The sequence below is a fragment of the Apteryx mantelli genome, chromosome 23 (genome assembly GCF_036417845.1).
Source record: "Apteryx mantelli isolate bAptMan1 chromosome 23, bAptMan1.hap1, whole genome shotgun sequence".
NCBI lineage: Eukaryota > Metazoa > Chordata > Aves > Apterygiformes > Apterygidae > Apteryx > Apteryx mantelli.
In genome coordinates, this window is record NC_090000.1 from 1,442,072 (window position 1) to 1,464,817 (window position 22,746).

The window sequence follows — 22,746 nt, forward strand, 5'->3', positions numbered from 1 at the left end:
CATGGGTTTTGTAGATGACAATGAGATTTTTAAAAATTGGACAGCAGCCACCACTACAAACAGAAAAACCTAGGCTAAAGGTCAATCATCCAGGCTGCCTCTTGAAAGCACACTCTTGCCACCAAGCGCGAGGAACATCACCATTTGGGGAGTTAATTCACTAGCTCCTGTTTGTTAAGTAGACTTCCTTGGGTGAAAGCAATTTGAAAGCACGGCAGTGAAGTACACATCACCCGTCCTTCACCTCCTCCAGGTTAATTACACAGCGTCCTGCGCCACACTGCAGCTGGAAATCAAGTCACAGGGCAGATTAACAAAGGCACCTGCAAACAAAAGCCCAATCGGTTTTTTCTTCCCTTCCGCCTGCGTCTATGCATTTCATACGAGAAGGCAGACATTCAGCTTTACTCAGATGCCTTCAAGACAGCAGTTCTGAAGGAAATCTTCAGGGGATACAAAGATACTTGCAGCACCTGCTCCCCCCTCCCAAAAAAAAGGGGGGGAAGGAGAGGGAGAGAGAGAGAGAAGCCAGAGGAAGGCTTCATATTCATACGGCAACCCCAAAACAGGTGCAAGTCAGCAACCCACTGTAATGATACCCCGAGAACCAACTGAAGATTAAATTTAATGTGCAACATTACCTCCTTGCCCATTTCACAACACTATTACTTCTCAGCTGGGCCATGGATTTGACCTCAGACTTCTAGCTAAAAACAAATCACTTCAGTTTATTTCACTTCGTAAACTCTATTTGGACTGGAGAGCTTGATAGAGATATCTATTCTCAAAAATGATGAAAATAAATCACTTCTGAAGGTTTCTCATCAGGTGGTTGTATTTTTCCCAGCCACCCATTAATTAAAATACCTGTGACATAATTGATCTGCAGTAAATACTAATTACCAAAATACATCAAAGCAGTTCTGCTTGCTCTGATTGAACAGCAACCTACTTCTCTAGGCTTGACTACTAATGTTGTGCAAGAGTGAAGTTGTTTTTCAAAAACTTGTCAATTAAGTTTTATTCAGAGAAATGGATTCCATGAGCAAATCTGAACCGGGGCTGGGGAAGGTAATCCATCACCAATTCCAATGCGACTCTTAATGCACTTGCTAATAAAAGCCAAACTTATTATCACAAATAGTCCCATCATATTTCACCAAGTCCTGCACATGGTCATAAATCTTTTACTCAAACAGGTTGTGACACTGATGAGCAGAGTTAAGCAAGGGCCTGCTCCAATTTAAACTTTGCTAGCGATTAATAGACACTAGATTGGTTCCTAAACAAGTCAAGGTCATTCACATTTTTTAATCTTCTCGAGACTGGGAACACAACCTGCTGATGTAGTAAGCACTCTTAAAACAAAGCACAAGATCCAAATCTCTCAACGTAAAGAAAATATATTAAAAAAAAACCACTCTTACATCTTTCACTACTGCCAACAAGAAATCAAGTCCAGCTATTCCAGCAGGCATATTTCTACAAGGCTCTCACAAGTGTATTTTTGTTCTATCCAGGTTCAAATATAAATTAAAAGGACAAAAACATTCAAGAAGGACAAAAACATTCAAGAAGGACAAAAACATTCAAGAAGGACAAAAACATTCAAGAAGGACAGAAATATACAATTTCTGTCAGAAAAAAACTCAAGAAATACCCTAGAAAGGGAAAAACACTCTATTGCACTACTGATGTAAAATGACCACATTGAGTTCTCAAACTATTCATTTACTTCCTTGCGGCCAGTCCACCAGGAAGCGTCACTTTAAAGGTCTGAAAGGATTACGGCACTGTACGAAACGCAGCCCCCTTCACGGCTCCCCGTCCTCCCCGTCAGCTGCCTTTCTGTTGCCCACTATCACCTTTTCCCACCCAGGTTTTCAGCACAACCAGGGCTGGTTCTCAGCTCTGTCCCTCAGCACAGGCAGCAAAACACACCCTTTGGTTTAATGCACGTTGCAGAGCTTTGTTTGCAAAGGCGACCCTGCCAGATGCCCGCTCACTCAGAAACACTGCTGCCCCTTTCATTAGTCTTGCTTAGACTGCAAAAAAAAAAAAATCTCTTCAGCTCAGATGTGAAATTTCACATTTAATGAAGAAATCCGGAGTGGAGGCCCGTCCCCAAGCTCTGCACGTAGGCACAGCATTTGCAGAACGCTGACATTTCTGCACAAGCTCCAGAGGAAGGACAGAAACAATGAAGCTACAGAATACTTCACATACCACCAAGGGCAACTGTATTCCAAAATTAACTATTGCAAGCTTAGTCTGCACAAACCTCTCATGCAAGGGAGGTTACGGAGATGACCTGAATGTTCAGCTAGGCGACCAGCGTGCTGGTCTCAAGAGCACCAAATGCAGAAGCACCGACTCCAGCCGCTGAGTCATACGCATTAAACGCTTCTGTCAACACACTCTTCTGAATCTAAGGTGGCGTACAGAGTTGCTCGCTTTCCTGAGAGCAGAGAATGCATGATTTCAAGTCCTTAAAAACATCTGTCATTGCTCTCCAAAACCACACAAAGAACCTGATGCTTCTCTCTGCATTACCAAAACAAACAAACAAAACAGAAAAAGCAGTGAAATCCTACAGAGAAGGAAAAGCATCTCCTGATAAAGGCACAGGACTGATACACAGCAGCTTCCACTTCCAACCCCTGGACAGACTCCTTGCGCTTTTTTTTCCCCCCTAGATGGGCAACAAACGCTACTTAAGCTTCACACCTCTTCCATGTAGTGTTTAAGTCAAACTTGCAGCATATTTGGTGACTTTGCGATCTTAGAAGCAGACTGACCTTCCAGTGACTGGTACTGTTTTGTTTAACATGCCTGTACAATTCATACTCAGAAAGCTGATGTCATTAGCGAGCAGAAGTAAACGGAGGAGAAAGGCTCAGAGACTGCAGATGTGCCGAGCTTAGCGTTAGAGCCGCAGCTACAGCCCGTGTCCCTGAGTCCCCGGCCAGGTACCAGACCAGCGCCTGCCGTCAGCCTCCCTCCCTGACAAGGCCGAGGGGCGCCCATCAGTGCACACAACGCTTCAGCGAGAGCTCTTTCGTCATACAGCGGCTCAGCGTAAGCTTCTCACAGAGGGAAGGGCTCCTTTTACAGGTTGTTACGGTGCTGGATGGCGTTGCAGGCACGGCTCTTGCGCCTACGCCCTGCTGCGGGGCGGCTCCTTCCTTCGCAAACCGGCGTTCCTCAGCAGTTTCATTCAAGAGCTGATGGATACTCAGGCCTGGACCAATACCGCTCCACTTCAGCTCTCCCCATTTCAGCTCCATTTAGAGCACTTCTCATGCACAGTTCCAGATGTGAAATGCTAGAAAAAAAATTTTTTAAACAGGCAAACTCAGCCGTGTGATTGCACAGAAGCAGCATCCAACAGGGCCAAAGAACCTTTCTGGTTTTCTGTAGGGGAGGAGGAGATAGGGAAAACATTTCCTAGAACACGTAGACAAGAAGATACCTCAGCTGCCGAATGAAGCATCATTAGTCAGCCTCCCGCTGTCAGGACAGTTAACTGAGAACTCGGACCAGCCAAGCAGTCCTGAGAAACTTCAACATTTTACAAGTTTTCTAACACAGAAGGGGAGGTCCAGTGGACAAGTGCACTGGATGCAAAGCTACGGACTAGATTTTCAGGTAATTGCCAATACCTCTGCAGCCTGACTTGGAAATGTCACTGTCTCTTCTGGGCTTCAATTAAACTTTTAAACTTTTTTTAAAAATTACGAAGGTGATATTACCTTATTAAGATACATCAAGACATACAGATCACAAAAATATATTCTAAGGGCTACGTATTGACCAGAAGATAATTTTCTCAAGTTTTCTGAGAATATATGCTAATGAACCAAATACCTGTATTTTTGTCAATGTGGACTGCAGATTACTTGCCACATTCATATAGTAAACAGCTGAAATCAAAACATCATTTTAGACTATGCTCTATTTGACCTCCAAAAAAGGACGTTCGAGAGACTTGGAACAAAGAGCATCCTATGTTTAAAAGGAGACATTTATTTGTTCACAATATCAAGCCAACAACCCAACCACATGCAAAATGTGTAGAGGGACAAAAATAACAATTTACATTTCACTGCTTAACCTAACAGCACAACCAAAAGCAAGTCTTTTCCCTTATCCCCATGCACTGCTATGCAAACAAAGTGAATTATCAAGACATGTTTCCAATAACAGATGGATCAAAGACACTAAGAGCACAGCTTAGCCACTAAAGGAGTTATCAGCCCTGCCACAGACCTTTAACTATAAATTCAGATAAACAGGTCCTAAAGCTCTCCTAGCTGCTAAGCAAGGAAGGCCTGCAGAGCTCAAACTAACAAGGGACAAGAAAGTCAAGTGTCCAACACTGACTGATGTTCTTTAAACCTTGATCATTTACATAAACTATTGTTTTTTTCAGCTGAAAATTCCCTCCTATATTCATTCTTCCATAATATTTAGAACTACAAAGTTTAAGCCTCTGAAAGCTTTTTTTCAAAGCTTTAGAGAAAACAGCTTAGATTCACCTCAGACAAAGACTTGCAGCGCGCAGAAGTGTAATGCAATAACTCAAATCATACAAGGTAGTCTTATATCAAGCGTTTAGCATACAGAAAATCCTGGTTGTCAGGCCCCTCACACACACCTTTTGCAGCTCAGCACTACAATTTCACTTTAAAACCTAGGTCACGCAGAAACATCATTCAGACAGAATCAAGCAAAACAGATAAGACATTCACCAGTGCCCAGTAACAGCAGCAGACAACAGGATGGTTAGTGAGATTTTCACTGAGGCACCCTTGACCCCGCTGCAAGTTTTGCCATGCTGTGCATGTGTGTGCACACGTGCGTGCGTTTGTACAAATTATTCTGCTCAGATGGCCACCAGGTGAGAAGCTCAGCTTGAAAACGCTTCAGGGCTGCGAGCGTAGCACCTTTCCAGGCCTGCTTACCCACAGATCTTGGCAGAGTTAGAAGTCACTTTACCATGGTGTAAGTGCAACCTTTTCCCTTCACCAAAAGACACCACCCTTCACAGTACCTGCACTTTTATATATGCCCCTAGCAGCTACTGCCACAGCTGCTGGGTAAAGGAAAACTCCTCTGGCCCCATTCGCAGCAAGTCTAGCGATTCCTAACATGCCTGCCATAAAAGGGACAGATACTGAGTTGAAGGAATACTCTGCTAAAATTTTATCTTCAGAAGTAAGTTTGAGCATCCATCCTCTGCACCACAGTACAGAAGAGCACGAAGGGTCCGTAGCAGGGCCTGCACTGCAACAAGACTTTCCCTCAACAACCTGAGGACGTGAGATTCTTCAGCATTAGAGATGCTAACGACTGTAAGGAAATATTTCCAAAATGGGTTGCTGTTTCCTCCCAATAAGCTGCTTCCGCTGTTAGAACAAAGTATTAATGGCCACTCAGGAAGCCCTGTGATTACCAGAAGCTGAGCCTCTAGCTTCCCCCTCGCTGCACCAAAGCTGCGGCTTGCTGGGCCTCGCGCGGTGCCCGAAGACTCTCAGAACATGCTAGCGGAGGCCGAATCGCCTAGCTACGATCCGTAAGAAAAGTCCTGGCTATTACATAACCGGCAGTGTTTGGACTAGCTGCTCCCAGCTATGAACGAGGACAAAATGCTGGGCAGTATAATGCAGATTAGCCATTCTAATGAGCTGAATTTACTACAGCATAAAATATTTTAGAAAGTAATTAGATTTTCATCTCAACTCATGTATGAGGCTATTTTTGTAACCAACAGAATTCATTCCAACTTTGTATATGAGCTTGCACATAGTTCTGGATTAAAAAAAAAAAGTGCTGTCCCTGCCAAACTCAACAGAAGAGAGAAAAACTAAAAAGTGATTTATACTTTTCTCAGTTATCCCCACACAAGCTCTGTCTCACAACTGCACTAGCAGCATCTAATACACATTAAAGTGCTTTTGTTGCAATTACGACTTGCTACACAACACAAAATGAATTTCACAAGCCTTCAGAATTGTTGAGCATCCAGCACTGTAATTAATTTTTGAGGAAGTAACTGGAAAACTCAGCTGGATGAACTCAGGTTTTTCACCACTTTCCAAACATCAGCTGCCACTTGCTTCCTTCAACTGCAACTTTCTCAGAGAAGGAGGAATCCAAACAACATGGACAATGTTGAGAAGCAAAGCATGACACCTAAGTGCAAAGGTACTTAAGAACTGTTACTGGATTACATTCATTTTCTTAAAGAAGCCTTTCGGCTGCAATTTATATTAGATGTTAGGCACTTGGATACATGTTTTGTGTTTCTCAAAGGAAATAATAAGGCTGAAAGGAGGTCTAGACTGTGACAACACTGGTGTCTCACGTGCTAAGGTCAAAGTAATCCATTCAGCATCTCCGCCTCAAACACCCATCTAAAGCAGATCACCCACTTGCACCTCGAGGCTCTTACAGAGATACAATCATTGAACCTTTATGAAAGACTTGGCAGTCATTGGATAAAGATCAAAGTAGGACTGTCGCCAGTTTTTGTATCCTCTTAACTGAATTAACTGCTTTCCCCCAAGACAATTCAAACACAGCAGGTATTGCTTATATGTTAGATCTTGTTCCCATAACTCACAGCTTCAAATGCGAAGCCTCATGATCCCTGAGACAGCTGAGTTAATCCTCTCACTTCCAAAAAGATGCTGGTATTAAACCAGACCAGACAATTTCACCTCCTATCCAAAGCACTGCTATTTCGGCAGGGAGTTCAGAAGGGAGTTCATTTCTGTGCACAACCAGTCCTCAGAGCAATCGTGTGCAAGATCTGCCCCATATACCTACTATGAAAGGGATACATGCTTGTGCACAAACATCTTCCAGAAACCAAATGCAAGTAGCACTAGGGAAAGAGAGAGTTCATCAAGCTTCAGTGCCACCGAGCAGCTTTTATTTGAAAACCAGCACTTTTCAGCTGAATCTGACTTTAACCATATTTTCCTTAATTTGGGACTATTCTTGCATCACTAAGAGCTTCATCTTTTATTACAACTCAGCCTCTCTCCCAGCACAGTCAGAAGCACTGCACATTGACATCAAAAGTGAAATTTCTGCAATGACTTAACAGGACAAAAAGAGTATTTCCATTTAGCTGACAGGCCATATGCATCTGTCCTCACAACGGGGCAGAGTGACATTGCCAGAAGTAGACTTAAAGCCAGCTTGTTTCAAGCACTGGTTTTCCCAAACAAAGCTCACGAGGATTTTCCCCCTTCTCTGAGGCTCATATTAGCTAAGCTAGTAAAGATCAATCTTGCAAAATTCTGACTCTGTCACCTGGCATAAAATTCTGATGTGCAAGTAAACTTCTATTTCTATGAATTTTCTTATTATTTTATGGCCATGATCAAGATCAGTTAATGGATCTTGCAGTTGGGCTGCACAGATAGTAATTTTTCTTTAAAGAACAGCTTCTGTGGTCACAAAAACTCAGACAGAACCTTGTTAGCAGACAACTGAGTTTAAAATGGATGTAGCTAATAAATGCTAAGGTAACATCAGATATAAAAAAAGATCAGAAAATACATGGTTTTGAGAATAAAATATTATAGAACAGCAGGACAGCCTGTTTCTTTAAAAGACACTAATAAATGCCAACTTTTCAACTATAGTCAACAAGTTTCATATAACTTGCTGGGAAGTGAAGTATTCGACACCACTTTAAAGTGCAACTGGATGACTACTTCACAACATATTTAATCCCAAAGTCAGAATAAAAGAAGAGCAGCACCACCTGTCAATGAAACCCAAAGAAGAAACAGAGGTTACAGAAGTTATTTTTCCATCAAGTTGGTATCATTTATTTCTTTACCCCTTTTGTCAATGGAAAGTTCTCAGGCTGAAGGGCATCTCCTCTGCTGAAACAAGAGAGTGGGGCAGCTATTTTCAGTTTACTGAAGTTGATCAAGTACATTATCTGATTAAAGAATGCAATAAATGTACTTACCAAATATTTCCCCTCCACTAGCATACTCTGTCACTAGATAAATCATCCTCTCCGTCTCCATAACCTGGACACAAGGACAGAAAAGTGACAGATAAGGAGACTGCCTTGTGCACAAGGAAATGAAGCTAATTGAAAAATTTTACACCTTCTAACATGTGCAACTGCTTTCATCAAATAAAAAAATATATATATTACTTTCCCATGCTTTACAGACCTATGCAAAGGAATGGACAGGAACTGAGGAAAAATATGAATCAAATAGGAAATTTTAAACACTAAATCCGTAACTAAACACAACATTTCACTTGCACCTTCCTCATCTTCAACTTGCCTCCCTTTAGCATTTGCTACCCAGTCGCATCCTTTTCCAGAAGCCTGGGAGACTTTTCAGAGCTGCTGTAACCAAACTAGTTCACTTTCAAAACTAATCATTGTTCTGAAGAACTAAAATAACCAATGCGATATTGCAAAAGGTGGGGAAGAGGGACATTGGCAGAATTAGTAAGTAACTTTCAAGTGAGTCAAGACCTATTAGCTAGGGCTAGAGCTAGGTTTTTCCTTTAGAGAGTTTGCCCATTTCAGCCAGGTAAGTGTCACACATTTTGAGAGCCTGTTAGGATTTTTGGTGACAGCACTCCAACATGCAAAGGCAGTGATTAGACATGATTTCTATAAATGATTCTAGAAATGGCCAGAAGGCTCCACTGCACATCTAGCCTGATTGACTAGCCCATAAAGACAAAGATCAGGGCACATCAAATTTTTCTGCAACCTCACCCAAACAAATCAGATACAGCTAGGTAACATGGACAAACAGAAGAGGATACTTGAGAGTATCAGCCCACACTATACCACGACATTTCCAAACAGGGATTCTAAGGATGTCATCAGGAACTTCAATTAAGTGGAAGTCTTACTGGGAAGCTACTAATGCGAAACAAGCCAAAATCTTGGTAAGTTACTATTAATCCTTCAGAACCCCCAAAACAAAGAAGTTTAGTGTGATTCACTTTTAGTTATTAACATCAAAGCTCAAACACCCCCACCTCTGGTGACCAGAATTGGGGAGTGAACAGATGAGCCAGACCTGTGCACTCCTCACGAGAAGCAGAGCAAGGCCAGGCACAGGACATTCATGCAGAAGAGACTATGCAAGGAAAGCAGTGGCAGGGGGCAAGAGGGGGGAAAAAAATGCTATGAAGAAAAGCAGCAGGAGCAGCTGCTCTTCTAAAGTAAAGCGAGGTTCCCCTGGTGCAACTACCAGTTAACTACAGGGAGCAAAAGAGGATGAGGCAGGAGAGAAGGGTTGAGCAGTGACTGGTGAGCATGCAGGTGTCTGTATGTGTGCATAAACTAAGAGCTTGAAGAGGAAGACAGCAAAGGACTTAATTTCAAAAGATAAATCAACCAAGAAAATAACCCCCATTCTCTGCTCCCTGCCACATCCCAGAGGAAGGAAGGAGAGACATTACGCAGAAAAAGAAACAGAGAGGCTGCCTCTGAGAAAGCAGTACCGCACCCAGAGTACTGCGGAAGGGCCACAGCACAGGACTCAGCAGCGTGTGACCAATTTCTGAACACAGTTCTATCACCTTTCCTGGCACTTACTGTCCAAACTCACCTCAGGACTCCTGAACAATTTTAGAAAAATCCCTATCAGGATCTGGAAGTGGAAAAAGCACAGGGCAAGGCAGTGCATGCTAAATACAGGCCTTAACTACATGGTTACAGCTTGCTTAACAGACAGATGGTGACAATGTACAATTGCATACAGAAAGCAGCAAATACTACTTTCCTTCCTTTCAGCTTCTGGGCTGCAGATCTGGTATGGGTGGCTCCTAGTGCGGCTGTCGTGTGACCAAGCACAAAGACCAGCCTTGCAGCAAGCGTACGCTTGGGGGTTCTCCGAGTCCCCATGCTCAGCATTGGGCCGGCTGCCCCGTTTGGTCAATGGAGAAACAGGGTCAGTTTCCCGTCCGAGACCTCAGGCTGAACCTCGGGTTTCAGGCCCCACAGGTGGATTTGTATACAGGGGGTGTTTAGGAAAGGCATGGAAACATTCTGATTTGTTTTGGCTTTTGTCAGCGCATGTTTCAAAAACAAGTGAAAGTTCTTTTAACATGAAAGGGACTACCAGCTCAATAGCGACACTAAGCACTGGGAGCCCACCATAGCTGGTTCTTATTAAGAATTACGACTCAAACATGTGGCCTTCATATTGAAAAAAACCCCACACCTCACAAACCAGCCTAGCCTGGACAACAGGAGCTGCTCAAACAGCTGGTTTGATGTTTTTCTGAATGTTAAAAAAATGAATATAACTGAGATGAACCCCAGTTCTTTTCAATTGACACAGGACATGATAGATAGCTCCCACTCAACAGTAATACCACACGTCCAGAAAAGCCTTAAGAAGATTTTTTTTAAAATATATTCCTGTCTCCAGACAAACAGAATCTCTTGTTTTATTTCAGTTACTACAGACACCTTCTCCTTTTTCCACTTAGACCTTTTAAGTATTACAAGCTCAAAGAAATATGATCTACAAATTCAGATTTCTGATGAAAAACTGTGAAAGGCTTTGAGTTTCCAACTCCAGGTTTTAATAGTTTCTATTAAAAAAAAAAGCTTGAAAACTCCGAGGAATAAAATGCTACTGAAAGCACCTTGAACAGTCAGATGAAACATGCTCCACAGCGAGTGCTCTTTTCTCACCTTAGAAAAGTCAAGCCATGAATGTAATCTGTTGAGCATTATATCAGAAGCTTTAGACAGAATAAAATAGGTTGCACAAGTTCTTTGGCAAAAAAAAGAAAAAGAAAAAAGAAAGAGAAAGAAAAAAGCGTTAAGGAATCAGTTTGCAAAGAAGGGTTCCCCAAGTGCCTTAAAAATGCCGTAATTCTCCACTGCCTGCCTTGGGCATCTCACAGTAGACTGTTTGGCCAAAAGAGCTAAACGGTTACCCATCACTTTTACTGTCTCAGTTTTAGCCCTTTGGAGTCTAAATATTTACTTATATCTATCAAGCGCAGACCAGAAGTAGATCAGTCTTGAATAGACAACAGTTGATTCTAGGAAATGGCAACTTCTATTGAGGGTTATGACAACTTCTTCCTTAAAATACATACGTGAACCCCAATAACTCATTACAAAAGGAATGAATACTGGCATATTTCCCCCAGAATTTCAAGTTTCCACATTCCAGTGCCTGCTATCAGGGTCAGGTAGGCACAAACAGCAGACTACCCATTTTAATGGGTCTCTTACCATAATACTTCCCCAAGCTGAAGATCAAGATGAAGGGCCCAGGACTGTCCTTTCTCCACTTCGCATGCCCACCCTAAAGAACAACTGACTTCCACCAGCTAGCTTGGAGATAAGTCCTCTCCAGTCCCAATTTGGCCTATGATTGCGAGCCCTCACAATTTTACTGCTGCATCAAATGGGCACGTTGTCCTGCACAAAGCTGGTGGTCAGTGATCAGTTCTGGCAGGATACTGGGAAGGAGCTTCCCAGAACTGGGGTTGCAAGCAAGAGAGAGGAGTTTGTACAGAGCTTTCAGGTGCTCTTTGGTTGCAAGTCACTGCTTCAGCCCTTGTATCAGAAAGGCCTAGGGAGGGAGTCTTCCATCAATCCAACAGCTTCCAAAACAGCATTTAACATTTCACCGAGGTGTTTGTTCCCTTTATTTCTTTGCTCCCACCTCTCTGCTATCTGTTTGTCTCTGGCCTGTTGCAACTTCCTTGCTGTTCTATTTGATCATGCAGTCAGAGGGGCAACACCAAATGTGTGCATAAAGAGCAACCCACACATGTGGTTCTGTCCTTGGGGATTCTGTTTGCAGAGTAAAAATGCCAAACAAGCCAGAGGAAAGTCTGCAAACAACATACAAAAGCAGCTCTGCTGTTTCTGTTGATCACCTTCCAGCAAAGCAGGGGCAGATCAGCAAGTCCACAGGACCATGGCACAACTGGGTAGGAGGAAGAGAGCAGGGGAGCAGCATGCTTTCAATCCTGCTAGCAGATGAGGTTTGCTCTCTCCCTTAAATTGAGCAGGGGAGCCCACATCCGGTTTCAGCCGGGAAACTGAAAAGCATGCAATGGCCATAAACAACGGCAAGAGGCCAGCTCATAGCAGAAGCGTGATCTCCCAGAAGAGAGAGGAATTAGCCACTTCCCCCAGTCCCTTCTAATCAAAGGATTCTCCCCCAGTATTTCACCGGGGAGAAAATGGAGGGACAATCCTATAAGGCAGCACTACTATACAATGTAAAGCTATTGTGTAGAGGGATGGAAAACCCACTGCACAGTGCTCCTACCTGATATAACCTGATGATATGTGGGTGGCAAAGCATCTTCATGATCTGAACTTCTCTAAAAATCTTCTTGAGATTCTCTTCATCCAGCTGTGTTTTATCAATTATCTTTATAGCAACCTAGCAGAAGGGAAAAATAAAAAAAAGGAAAAGATTATTTACCCAAACACATATTTGGAAAAGCATTTCCAAAACCAAATAATGCTGCACATAAGGCCCTGTTGTGCTAAACACTGAAAACAGAATACACGGTCCCTGCCTCAGAGAGTCTGGGATCTCTAAGCAGCTTAACAGTATCCACTCAGCTCACCATCAAACGGGCAGGAAAAAGCTTTGTTTCCTAACTGGAAGAGTATTTTCTCTACAGCAGGTACCTCATTAAGGGGGCAGCGTTGCAGCTGCTGGTGAGATTTTTAGGCTGTTGCCTGTTACCACAGTAGAGCACGTTCACAGAGGCACCTAGTACCGGGCTAAGAAACAAAATATTTTTTGAACTCCTAGATCTATTTCAAGCAAGTCCAAACATTCACTGAGTTTACTAGTCAAAGAAACAGTTTCCCAGATTTTACCACCCAGTTTAGCCAGTCAGCCTTGCCACTGCCATGTTAATTTACCACCGGAAGATGTGCCCAAACAGCCTGAAAACACCAATACTTCTACCTAAAAGACACAGCACAGAAAGAGAAGTTGCCAGTTAGCCACACAGAGGAGTAACAGCCTTCAATGACTGAAATTTGGATGCAAGCGGAACCAGGAACTAAACTGCTGGCTAATCCACGACCCCGTCAAGCCCACGGGGAGAAGAGAAGGGACCCATTACTGAACTCAGCCCATCTGAAACCAATCGGGCAGCGCCCTCCAGCCATACCCTACCACCAGCGACAGCGGTCTGCGGGCTCCAGCTGCCCATTTGCACATCCTAGCATGTTTCACATAATTCAAAAAGAGCCCTGACTTTTCCCATTTCTCAATTAAAATTGTGTGACTAACTGCCATAAACCTCTAATATGTGTTATCATCAGTTGCTGATCTGCACATCCAGCCTTAATGCATTTATAAGTATCTTTGTCTGGGAACACTGGGTCAGACAAAATCCAAACTACAGCTATTATATTTCTGAGAAATTACATTACCTGAACATATATTATAAACCCAGTTCTAGTGCAAGAGCAAGACGTGTTTCTAGAAAGGAACAGTCAAGCCTGCAAAAGAGCCCTACCTCCATGGTAAACTCCAGGGACAAATTCATTAAAGCTTCTGAATAAGAGAGATGATGACATGGGGGATGAGGGCGAGGCAGGCAAAGAAGAGGAAAAAGTCACTAGAGCAACGGACTCCATTGCATTATCCACACAGCAACTCACATACTATAATATGGCTGGTAAATACTAGCAGGGATGGTAAAGGGCTGGAGGGTTGGACATCTAACAATTCAGGTTTTTATTTATTTTCAAATCAGAAGTGCTCTATAAAGCTACACAAGAAGAGTTTAAACAAGCCTAAGTGCTTCCAGTCAGCTGCTCTCAGGAGTTCCCCGCCTCAAAGGCTTCCCTCATTCCTCTTCCCTCCACCTTCCCCGAGCAAGGTCTTTCCCCGGCCGCTGAACAGCTCCCAGCACTTACACGGCCATGCACGAGACAGCAATGCCATCGCGCTCCAAATGGGGAGAAATCTGCTACGATAAAAGGCACTTCCCCCCAACTCCACGATATAATAAAAAAAAAAAAAAAAAAAAAAGTATTTGTTTAATTGAACACATGTAGAGAAGGAAAGGAATCTTTTCCAGATGGCCTGATATAGCAGGGGAGAAAAAGGCAACTCAGGCACCGTGATACCTTGCTAGAGCAAGGGGCTGAGGGAAAAAAAGCCTGCTCTCACTGGCAGAAAGGAAAAGCACAGAAGCCAACAAGTGCTGCAGACCCTGCATGCCTGCAAGCAGACACCTTTCCTCAGCAAATACTACATTTACAGTGTTTCTTCTCAATCAGATTTCAGCACTGATTCAATAAGTACCATCCCCCCTCCACATCAAAAAGCAGAAGTGCAAGAGAACACCTATAATATGCCAAACTAGTTCAAGATTCGTGGGCTAGTTTAACACCCGCCAGCAAGTTTTCTTGTGTAGAGATGGCACTTTCCCTGGGAAAAGAACCACTTCAGCAAGTGTTCTCCTGGGTGCTTCGCTAAAGCATAATTTACAAAAACTCTGTCAAGGAAGAGTGCAGAATCATGCAAAGAGCAGGGGAAGGGCATGCAAAGCAGCACTGCGGTAGGAATGCTGATGAGGCACAATCAGAAAGACTTGGCGCAACAGCCCAAAGCCCGATTACGGAGACCTCTAACTTGTAACAGACTCCAGCATTCACTAGGGCTGAGGACAAGCGCTTCACATACAGGAACGCGCCATGTCAATGGACAAAACCCCACAACGGCACACGATGTGAAATGCAAGCTCACTATTTGGAAAGGATACAGGAAGCTAGTAAACAGGACACACAGTCCATTAAGACTAATAAACTCATAGCAAATGCTGCTATCACTAGTAGACGGAGAGAGAGATGGTGGAGCAGGAAATAATTTATGGATTCTTTCAGCCTTTATTCTATCAGCGAGAATGTCCCACTTCCACAGACAAACATTATTATGGCACAGTAGTCCTGCTGCAAAATGTAATGCTGCTCACTACAGCAAATCTGAGTCTCCTCACCAAAAAACAAACAAACAAACCATACTTGCAAGAATGAAAAGCTCTAAAGTACCAAAAATGCCTCAGGCATTTGCTACCTTGGAATTGGATTCCTGTTCCAAGAATAAAAGCGCTTTTTGAAAGATACCCCCAAATGACAAAGAACTTCCAAAAAAAACGGTCCAGACTACTGACTCTACTCAACAGAAATGCCACCCATGTGTCTTCTGTCACAATAAGCATACTATCGCTACTGAATTATTGCTGGGTTTGTCACTTGTTAGCACAGTAAATTCAAGCATGCCAATATTCCTTAAGCCATTCCTACCCTTCTGCACTCTTAGTCATTTGTGATCTTATATAAAACATTATATTGAAAAAAGAATCACACTTGAAACCTGTAAAGATTAAAACCAAACGTAAATCGCATTTTTCTCCCTTAGACAAGATATTACTAGTGAAAGCCAGCATTTGACACGAGCTCAGTCTGCAGTACTTGCACCAAATGCAACCCCAACCCACCGAAGCTCAGAACCACTAACAGCCCTGGCCCTCCAAGTGACCTTACGTGGTGGTGGCAGTCAAAGCCTGGGGTGCAAAGACAAGGGCGCAGTGTCCCCCGACTGAAGTCCAAGCTCGAGGCAGCACAGCAAGGCAGCTAGCTGCCTTATTCACTGACAGGGCAAAGGTACTCCAGCCTCAAGATGATGGCAGGGATTCTTCTCAAAGAGATGTGAAGCAAGAAGCAAGTCCAAATGAAGAAAATTCAATCCAGTCGCAAACTGTTCACAAGTCCTTGAACAAGCTGGTTTCAGTTCTGCAGCCAGCTGAAGCCTGTGATATTTCTCTTTTAGCTCCAAACCTCAAGAGGAATGCCAAATGATGCTCTAATAGGCATGGCACCGTTTGGGAGAAAGGATCTTTAATAGAACAATCTGAAGCATGTGAAAATTAAGCCTCATATTTCATGAGATAAAATCTTTGCCAGGAGAAAAAACTGCCCTACACGTAAGCAGAACATAACAGAATCCTGAAAAGGCACTAAATACAGTAAGCTGTTTCTTCTGTTTGAAACCCTTAATTCAGCACATAGGAGTAATTCCAGATTTTTAAGTCACCGAGCATGCTTACTACTGCAAGAAGAGCAGAAACTGTAAGGCGGCCAGGTCTGGTGTTCAGAATGAAAAGCTGCTGGCAGGAATAGAGTTAGAGCTGAGACGCAAGGTGAAACGGCAAAATCAGACCCCACTCCATAAAATTGCCAAGCATTAACTGGCAGTGATTAACAGGGTGACAAATTGTGGATGTCAAGTTCTAGGCTGGCAGTGTTCTGGGCTGGAGCTCACCCTCTGCTGCGGAGCAGCTATGCGAGCAACACATTTCCATTAGCTAAAGCTCTGGTAAATCCACACTGTGTATTTTTAAGGACAACGCTCAACAGCAGACTGGAAAACTTGAAGATTCAGAGCAGGCTTGGAAAACTTTCTCACTGCATTCTTTTCACCTAGGACTTTCCCAGTAGGAACAAGCTTTTGTACAGCTTAAACCAATATATACATACATATTGTCAGCAGGCTATACTGCATGCTTTACACACCGTACCATAGAACTCCACACCCACACACCCGACACACACAATACCTGAAGCAGCAAAGGAACATAAACACCAACCAGAAGATGCCATCTTATAAAGGCTCTTATTCTAAGTTCAGTCAAAACAGGTGGCCCTTGAGCAAACCTAAATCAGTCTTCAAAAGATATAAAAAGGAGAGACCTGGCATTTCTGAAGGAGTTTCTTCAAAACTTACTTATTCAAGTCAAATGCCTCCAGCAACAGATAAAAATTTAAAAGGTAAGTGTCTCCTGAAAAAGTCTGGGGAAACCACCTTGTGCTCCAGTTTCAGGAAATTCAGAGCTTCCTCAAGAACATGCGAGGGTGGAACTAGGAAAATCCCTCTATGCTCCCTACAGAAGGGAAAGGGCAGGGAATTTCACGGGCTGGGGGGGGCCCGGGTTGCATCCGGGGCTTGGGGGAGGGATGCTGTTTGCTTTGCCTTTTTTCCAGAGGGAAGGAGGGGTTTCGAGGCCTTCCAAAACGCACCACATTGGTTTCTCCATTCCTGCATTTTCCCGCTGGCTAATATTCTCCCTCCACAGTAAAGATGATTCAGGATTTCTGTACAAAAAGAGACTGGCTTAAGTCCTCTGGTCACATCAGCCAAACTGACTTCATCTAAAGCCTGGTTGCAGGGAAACAACTGCAATGAACTCTGCTCTAAGCGCACATTGTCCTTCCTCTGGAAAGCAAGCCCCGTCTAGACGTACCCTACCAGGAAAGAACTCTGCTGACAGCAGAGCCTCTGAGGCAGCCTAGGCCTCAAACACAGCCCACAGCTTCTCCGCACCAAGGTGACTCTGCTTTTCATCTTGTGTGAATCAAGTCCTGATGAGCCGAAGGACAGCCATCCACTACTGCCAGCAAGCCTCACCTCCCTCCACGGCACGCCTCAGGGGGCAGACACCAACCCTGCCACTATGCAGTGCCCTCCTCCTTTTCGGATTTGCTCAGTTCTCCATGCTGTCTTTGCAGGCTATCCAGCCCTTGAATCAGAACTCGAACTCCATCTCCATAATGAGTGCCTGTACTTCTCAGGAGCTGTAAAATAAAAATGTTCAGGTGGGTGGTTAACCAATTTCTCCATGAAACATTTCTTTGGATCCCTGGTTCTTTCGCTGATGCTTTCTTCTCGATCTTCTAATTGAGCCATTTAGAAGCAGACTGATTTCAACCCTTGCTAGTTTACTCTTCTCAGAGTTGCTGCACTGCCCTGATACAGCACTAAAGGACAGCCACAATCTGACTAGAGGAAAGAGTGAAGGTTTTGCCTAAATAACCTTTGCTTTGGGGGGGCTCAAGCTTCTCAGTCACTCAGGCATTTGTCAAAGCTCTCTTCAGTTGCTTAATAGCACTCAAATGCTATTCCTTAGCTGCTCTGGAATAAGCCAGGAATAACTGGCCACCACCTTACTGCCTTTCCCTATCCCCCTTTGTCTGAAGCCCTGTCCCTTTCTCCCCTGCTGCATTAGGACTGCTGAAGGAGACACGAAAAGAGCACATTAGCAAGCGGATCAGCAAGCGCCCCGGGCATCTATACAGCACAGGGCAGCACACCTAATATACCTCAGCACAACACAGGTTCCCTGGGGTCACTGTCCAAATGCACTAGGAGCCACAGAAATTCCTGTTAGACCCATCAACACTCCGTACCTTGAAAGAGGAGCCAACACCTGGATCTCTATAAACTATGCACTGCATCTTTGCTGCTGGAGGTGGGCCGCAAGGGTAAAGTCAGCATGTCGTGCTGGACAGAGGGAGAGGACTCGCAGTGCTGCTGCCCGTGCGGCACAGAAGTTTCCAGTTTTGGTAACAGTTCTTCCTGCTAACAGGAACTTGCTGCTGTGGCCACAAAAGCATCTCTCCCCAATAACAAACATCAGAAAAGTACAGGCGTATCGGCTTCCTGCTCCAACCAAAGGGAACGCTGATGCTTACGGCACCACTAGAACTGCAGGCCGGTAGTATTATTTATGCAGAAAGAGCCAGTTTCTGGGTAGCAACATGAAAAACACCAAAACCTCCCCCCCAAAACAAGGGCATTCCTTCATGCCTGCAAATGCCATGTAAAATATGGAGAGGAGAGAGCAAGACTAAACTTCATTAAATAAAGCACAAACCAGGCTACAATTAGAAGTAGAAGAAAACCATAATCTAGTTTCTTAAACAATGAAGTACTAAAACAAAATGAGTCTGAAAAATTAACTATTCTTTTATCAAAAGTTAATGAAGCTTACAGGCTGTGGGACGTATGCCAAGTCTGGAGCATACACGCTGCTACCAATTAACAAAATGTTCCCGCCATTTCGAAAACATTTCTTTTTTTCTTTCCCTTGTTGGATCCAACTAAAACTTACCCTAGTAATTTGAGGAACAAATCATTATTTGGAAGACAAGTTAAGTTCCTAAAACAACAGTTTGTAAAGAGAAGGTAAAGAAGTGTTTAAACTGACGAAACTCACTCAAGGCACTGCGGAGGTCTTGCTCCTCAAAGCCAGAAGGCTTGTCCATTATGTTTCCAGATTTTCTTTTTTCCCTACTGCACTTCAGTTGAACACTGCTCTGTATTTTTTGGATTCTAATGCTGTGCTGAATATGTGCATTTGCCAGGCAAAAGCCTAATGAAAAGTAGTGGAAATTTCAACCACAGACCAGTATGAAAGCAGAGTGGCAGTTAAGTAACAAAAGGAGAGGCAATAAAGCCCTGGAAGCCCCAAAAGGCACTCTCAGTAGTCACTGATACCAATAAGGGGTACGATTTCCTATTTTGCACTCAAATCAGTTTTTAAAATCTGCTAGCCATCTGTCCAGCAGGCTTTCATACAACAGAGGGCCATCAAGGTTCACCTCCCATCTCGTTCACCCTGCACCAGATGCCAGAGTTTCCTACACCATCTCTTAGCTTGGTCAAGAAAGAAAAGAGAGCGAGAGGCAGGCAAACCCACACTCTGAAGGAAGCACGCGCTTGTCAAGCGGTTTACAAGCGGCCTCTGCATGTCATCACATTGATCCAACAGGATGCCTTCGTACCATTGCAGCTGTTTGCAGAGAATTATGACAACAGAGCAACAGAAAGAACATAAGAAAGAAACTATTACAAAAAATATATATATTTAAATCCTTAAACTGAGTCCTGCAGCCCTTAATTTAAGCTAATCACTATGCACAAGGTTTCCCACTGAGACACTGTCAGGTAGAAGTAGACCCAGAACCCGTTGTAAGGATGGAGTTTGCAGTCAGGTGTTAACCTTGCACACGACTGGATTCGCAATGGTGCAAGAGACATAAGGGGCTTGATATCAAGTAGCTGCCTTATGCTGTTTCTGGAAAAGTAGTTCCTCCCATGTTCTGCTGCCCTAGGAGCTAAGGACATTTTGACTGTATTTCATAAACAAATGTCATTGCACAATAGCTAAAAAGACAGTACTGAGGCTACAATCTAATTCTTAGTCATGTAATGCATTCAGTTCTCATTATACGGAGAGTGAAAAATATTTTTGAAGGCAGTTAAGTCTCCATCTTAAGCATATTCCTTGTTAAAGAGCTTACTGTGAAATTACTGGCTTGGACAAACTCTTGCTTTTTCTTCCCAAAACCTCAAGTCATTGTTATTAAGGAAAAAATCCAGGGGAAAAAAAAGAGTCTCTCGACCTGTCTTCCAAAAGCAGATCATGGCTCTGCCTCTTAGTTTGCTTCCCCCCTCCCCACCCTTTATTTTAGGGCAATGAGTCTATGGTGATACTCTAACTTGGAGACAATCTGTGATAATAAAGACCAGGACTATGTATAGCTTTCAGTCTGAAATAACTGCACAAAGACTGCGTTCAAAGTAAGTCTTAAAAAGCAAACAGAGCAGGGATCTGAGTGACTCTCTAAATCATAACATATATAGCATAAACCAAAGTAATTGCTTGGAAAAGCCTTTCAGTATAGCCTGAAAGCAAAGAACCAAGAAGTTAGCAGTTTGTCACTTAACAGTGTGTTTCCTTGGCTTTGATTTAGTGGCTGAATCCCAAATATTAAAAACTCATTTGGCAACCAAAAGCCTGATAATTTAAGGCAGAATACGTCTAACATGCATTGCATTCACTGATGTATCCACACAGTCTGCCTAACAGGAGACTTCCAGACAGAAAGACAGGACTACTCGTAGGTTGTGTCCTTTCCACTGAACATCATGCTGAAAACTGACTTTATGTATAGGAAGACTATTTTTTAAAGTAATTTTTTGCAAAGATAGAATTTAGCATATCTTCCTCAACTTTAGCAGAGCTTGCCATCCCGGGTTAGAATTTAACAGTAGAACTGATTCAGACTTGTAAGAGATTTTGCAATAATGGTGTGTGTGTGTGTATACATGTATATATTTTTTTTTTTTGAAAAAATCAGAAAGGGAGAAAACTAGATCTATAGTAACTGATTACATTACTACTATTATTTTGGCCTTTCACACAGTGAAAGACAGCATTTTATTGATGTATGTCACTACTAAAAGATATCTTCTCAGAGGTGAGCTATGCTATAAAACTGGCCCCCACTCAATATGTTGGTGGTGCTTGAATGCCCTGGTCTCAGAACAGGCTACTGCTCACTGAAGAGGACCACGGTCCCCCCAACAACCTGAAGGAAGCTACCCTCCCCAGGGTGCTCTTCTGCTCTATCAACAGCTTGCTCTCTTCAAGGATGACTTGGATAATGGTACTGCCAAGTTTCCTGTCATTTGCTGCCTTAATGGACTGCAGAGCCAAACTCCAGACCAAGACAATTCATCACCTGAAGAGCATGTCTGGTTTATAAAGGAAGCCAAAAGATCACACCAAGGGTAAGAGCCTCTGAAAGGAGGCAGAAGTCTTGGTGCAGGAGATAATACTTACTTGGAGAAATAAAAGCTTATATAGACATCCTGTTTATCAGTTAAGCGTGGCAAATATTCCTGCATACTTCCTCGAAACAATACTGTCCTGCCAGCAACAAGGAAAATATATTTATGCTGGCAGTTTAGGACAAAGCAGACAGAAGTGGGAGAGAGGCCTGGCAGACAGAAAGAAGGAAGGAGGCTGGGTGAAACGTGGGCTGTGAGAACATTTCCCGTTCCAGCAGGAGATGACAGCCATCACACTCCTCATTTAAGTGCTTCAGGATTCAGCAGGCTACTCTGTGCCAGAAGCACAACAGCACCTTTCCAAAAGGCAGATTCTCCACCGGAGCTACCATGAGAGAGAAATTTGGTTGGGGAGGATGGCAGAGGGAATGGCCACTTATTAAAAAGTTACCTGCAGATAACATTTCTTCAGAAAACATTTAAGTACTATATAGGCTTTTCAATTCGGTCCTCATTTTGGGTATTTATTTCTGAACCTTTGGATCAATGGTCTTTGCCTGTATGTACAGGGAAGCACTACACTTTTAGAATGCTTTTGTTGTCACAATGTTATTTAACATCTCAGAATCAAGCGAATGTTAAGGTCACACCAAAAAACGTGTACCTGTCGCATCCACAGCACACTGAAGATCAGCGTTCCAGTGCCCACAACACTCAGAACTCATACGGAGGAGGCTGTACTGTATACATCCCTGTCTGAAATCAGCAGTTTCCAAAAGGATAGACATTAAAATGGCAACACCTGGCTGCCTTTCCTCACTGGCTGATCTTCCATTGACTCCAATAGTAATGGAGACAGGCCAATATCCTACATCAGCTTGCTAGAATAAATGCTTTATGAAAGACTTCCCAAAACTAAGCTTACAGTCACACACAAATCTAACTGCGGAAGCTATGTGTCTATTGAGAACGAACATCTATCTTCTTGAGAAGTATAAAAGATAGGAAACAAAAGGTAGGAATGAGTAGTCAGTTTTCAGTGGAGAGAAGCCACAAACAAGTAAACATTTCCTTTTTCCCTTTGTTCATTGCACAGATGAAAAGCTAAAGACCCTGTCCTGGGCTAACATCTATTCATGCCACACACTTGTTTAGATCTAATTATAACTGTAATTAAAATTCCCTGCATGGGCAATTATTCTAGAAAGAAACCACCTTTTCCATTTCAGGTCAGTTGTTTCTATAGTGGCATAAGTTAAATCGGGAGAAGAAAACATGCTTCTTTCAGAATGCCACCACATGGTCAGCCTAATCA

The 22,746-nt window shown here is 43.2% G+C and overlaps 1 protein-coding gene across 8 annotated transcripts in view; it reads right to left on the reverse strand.

Moving 5' to 3' along the window:
- SIK3 (SIK family kinase 3) overlaps positions 1 to 22,746 on the reverse strand; it is a 110,024-nt gene that overhangs the window by 41,331 nt on the left and 45,947 nt on the right. For all 8 annotated transcript variants that reach the window (XM_067309988.1, XM_067309990.1, XM_067309987.1 and 5 more), the window contains exons 2-3: positions 12,312 to 12,428; positions 7,994 to 8,057 (exon numbers count right to left, since the gene is read on the reverse strand). In XM_067309988.1, coding sequence (XP_067166089.1) covers positions 7,994 to 8,057; positions 12,312 to 12,353 — 106 coding nt within the window. In that variant the 5' untranslated portion in view covers positions 12,354 to 12,428. The remainder of the gene's footprint in view (positions 1 to 7,993; positions 8,058 to 12,311; positions 12,429 to 22,746) is intronic.